General features: G+C 40.5%; 1 protein-coding gene across 1 annotated transcript; it reads right to left on the bottom strand.

Annotated features, from left to right (window-relative positions):
* Positions 1-2,212: 2,212 nt before the first annotated feature.
* Positions 2,213-3,824, bottom strand: LOC121937882 (ankyrin repeat and SOCS box protein 7; the record flags this gene model as incomplete). The annotated part of the gene is made up of 2 exons (XM_042481176.1): positions 3,569-3,824; positions 2,213-2,818 (listed from the first exon to the last, which is right to left on the bottom strand). Coding segments are annotated over exons 1-2 (817 nt in total), but the record flags the coding sequence as incomplete, so codon positions are not given.
* Positions 3,825-3,939: the final 115 nt, after the last annotated feature.

Genomic DNA, 3,939 nt, shown 5'->3' with positions numbered 1-3,939 from the left:
TAGTATAAACATGCTACACATCTTTATTTTGGTAAAATTCTCCACAATTCAATCATTCAGTTAATTTTACAAGAGAGATGCAAAAAAGAGCTTTGTAGACTTTTTCATTTAAAAAAAAAAAAAGCTAATGAAAAATGTCAAGTGAACTGTATTAATAATTTTGTTTATTATTAATTATTATTTTACAGAATTTTTTTCAGGCCATTTCTTTCCTTGTAATTTTTTGTTTAACTTTCTGATTTTTTTGTTTTGTTGTGTCTTTTTTTTGGTTTCAGGTAATTTTCTTGTACTCACAGATTCCTTGCTAACCTCTGGGTCATTTCTTCGTTTGTTGTTCATTATCTTCAACAAATGTTCCCAAAGCCAATTTTCCCAGGTCTCAAAAGGTTAAATAAATGACTTTGGTGTATTTTCATCTTTGCTGAGTAAGTTTTGTGTGAAAGGAATTAAAAGTCCGTACCATATAGACGCCTGTCCCAAATATAAGCCTCATGGGTTCAGTGATTTAAGTAAATAATAGCCCAGGCTATTGAAGTTCTACTGAAGATGACTGTGACACTTTCTTTGGGTGGAGTATGTCCACGGTTTTGCTTGAAGTTGGCACCTTTGTTTGAGGACAGTTTTTGACGTGCGCAGCAGTTGATCAGAGCCGGGTGCCTGTCACACAGTGTGGGACAAAGCCTTTCATGGCCGATGAGTTAATCCAGGAGGTGGAGGTGTAATCAATAACCCGGCAGATATGTGATCTGGCTGAGGTCCTGGAGTCTGTGAAAGGGGCTTGTCTGAATCAGTGTGCAGCTCTTTGATATCTTTGATATCAAAGTGCAGGGGGCAGCGGAGGAATGCAGCCATTGTTCCCTCCGAATCATAATGCTTCAGGTAACGTGCTCTCCTGTTCCTCCACCCTGGGATTGTTCTCCGACTGAACGGTAGTCATTAGAACCTCACGCTGGCAACCAGCCCTCTTTCAACTCTGTACATTTCTCCGCTTTTTCGTCCTCTCAGCTTATACAATAACAAGCTCCATCACCAAACTTGGAAACCCTCCCTGCACATTCTTGCACTGTTTTTTTACCCCACACCTCGATCGCCCTCTGGTGGCCGGCTCCAGCACAGGACAGGGGCCAAAATTTAAAAAACAATCAAAGAAAACATCAAATAAATGTATCCAAAAAATGGTTTCTGTCATTTTAGGTAGATTTTATCATGCTGCTGTGTGTTCATTTGTCTGATAAGATTGGTTTTATTTATTTGATGCTATAAAAAGGACATTTGACGCCATGATTGACAGCTGTGTGGACCAATCTGTGCTGCTCATGATCTGTGACATTGTTTATAACTGGTCAGACCGGTGTGCGGGTGCAAACGCGATACTGCAATGCTCGCTTCAGTGATCTCTACACACAAAAAAAGATCAGATTTCTCTATATTATTCTGAAAAGGAGAATATCAGTGATTAAAGTATTAGTTGATGTGAATAAAAGGATACACTAAAGATGTTTACTCAAACACTTAATCATCACATAAACTGAATTCAAAATCAATCCCTGTAAAAGCATCAGGGGACAAAGATTTCTTTGACAAAAACTTTTCTGTTCTTTTCTGTGTTTCTGTCAGATAAAAATGTATAATGATTTAATTTACATTATTCGCCTAAACAATTAACTCTTTGACACCTGAGCAAATTGGTCTAGATTTTGTTAAAAGAAAACATGGGGAGGAGGCAATGAGCAACTTGCCAAAAAAAAAGGTCCAGAAAAAAAAGAAATTAGTAAAAGAGTAACAATAAAATCAGTAAAAAATTAAAATTAGAAATCAAAACCAAACAGAAGAAAATGACCTTAAGAAAGATGTAAAACCAAAAATAGAATAAAGAAAAAAAACATATTTTTTCTTAATATCAAATACATATAATTGTGAGAATTAGTGTTTTCTAGACATTTTCCTTTTTTTTTTTGATAATATCTAACAATCTTCCCCAGCAATTTTCAGGTATTTTTTTAATCACCTTTTATAATTTTTTCACAGTTTGCTCGATATTTCTTGACAGGTTGCTCATTGCCTTTTTCCCCTTTGTTTTTAAATGAAATCAAACCTATTCTCTCAGGAAATAGAGGTTTAAATGCTAGAAAAGAAACTGATGTCAATCCCAGGATCCCAGCCGTGTGTGTGTGTGTGTGTGTGTGTGTGTGTGTGTGTGTGTGAGACTTACTGGTGACCTCCTGCAGAAAGTCCAGACAGGGCCGGCTGATCCCAGACATGCTAACGGACACGGCTACCGGCGTCTGGCCTTCGTAGTTCCTGGTGTTGGTATCAGCCCCGTACGTGTAAAGCATCTGGGCGCACAACACGTCGTCCCTGAGGGCTGACAGGTGCAGAGGGGTCTGCCCGTCCTCAAGACGTCCTAGATTAGTGTCTGCCCCCCTCTGCAGGAACATGCGGCAGTACGAGTGATTGCCTTTGATGACGGCGTATCGCAACAGGAAGCCGTTTTGAATGTCAATGTTGGCACTGTGGTCCAGGAGGATCCGTACGCAGCTGGAGCGCTCGCGGATGATGGCCAGCTGCAGTGGCGTGGTCCCTTTGTCACTCAGCGGGTCCACCTCGGCCCTGAACTCGAGGAGGAGGCGTACAAACGAGTCTCGACCGTAGTGGGCCGCCACGTGCAGCGGCGTCCAGCCGTCGTTGCTTTTTGCATTTATAATGTCACTGCGAAACTCAGATTCCAGCATCAGTCGGGCGATGCGAGCTCTGCCGTGCATAGCAGCGTAGTGAAGTGCTGTGAAGCCGCCGATAAAGTCCTTCACTGTGGGGTCGGCTGGACAGAGGAGAGCGGAAACGAGAGAAGTTACATACTGCAGGAGGTGTGTCTGTCACAAACTAATCAGTGATTTAGAGGGACTTAAATTTTACTTTAAAGTGTGTACACACAAATTGAAATATAATCAAAATATAACAAAACAGGTGTTGCATACAGTTCACAGAACCAACCAAGGTTCACTTACAAATAGGAAACTTTTCTGAATACTCTAATACATTACTATAGTGTCCTTTTTTGACAGTTATGCTTAAATTTTCCTGCTTTTGTAGTCTTGTGAGGCACTTTGCAACATCTGTCTTGAAAAGTGTTATTATTACATCAATTTCTTCATTGAATGACACAAAAATGCATAAACAGACAACAAAATATGGATGCCTAATGTGAGCTACAGTCTGTCATTTAATAAAATTAACCCCCAAATATAATGGCCACAGTTGTATTGTAAATTTTTGAGCAACCTCAAATGCTTTTTACAGTATCATATGGACATACTAACAGATTTAGATTTAGAAAACAACTAATGCTAGATCATGTTTTCTCCAGATATAGAAAACATGCAACTATTTTAAATGATATTTGTCTGACTAAGGGGCCTATTTCCTTACTTTTAAACTTGAATGGCTTTCAACTAACACAAAAGTGAGTGAATCTGCATTTCCTTCAGTGAAATAATGACCTCTAGTGTTAAGATATATCATGACATAATGCTGACACACATGAAGCCAAAAAAAAGGCAAAGCCTCTGACCTCCGTGCTCCAGAAAGACTCGAACACATCTCTCTTTTCCTTTGGCAGCAGAGAAGTGGAGCAGCGTCCAGCCGTTGGCGTCGCGGATCTTAGGCGAGTATCCTTGTTCGAGCATCCTCCTGACGGTGCAGACATCGCCCGCTGCCACTGCAGCCTGGATCTGCAGCTCCTCATGAAGCTCAGGGTTCCTTCTGCAGTGATGGTTCAGCATCCTGTCACATTTCGGAATGGGAAAATTTCAACGGTACCTAACCTCTGTTAGGAAACATCGGTGAACACATACTGTTTGGGGAACTGAGCAAGTTTCTCACTCGTGTGCAGGTCCTGGTATAGCAGGGATATTCACTCTAACATTATTTACATCACATTTT

The sequence above is a fragment of the Plectropomus leopardus genome, unplaced genomic scaffold (assembly GCF_008729295.1).
Source record: "Plectropomus leopardus isolate mb unplaced genomic scaffold, YSFRI_Pleo_2.0 unplaced_scaffold27749, whole genome shotgun sequence".
NCBI classification, from domain to species: Eukaryota; Metazoa; Chordata; class Actinopteri; order Perciformes; family Serranidae; genus Plectropomus; species Plectropomus leopardus.
The sequence above is the reverse complement of the archived record's forward strand: the minus strand, read 5'-3'. Positions and strand labels throughout refer to the sequence as shown.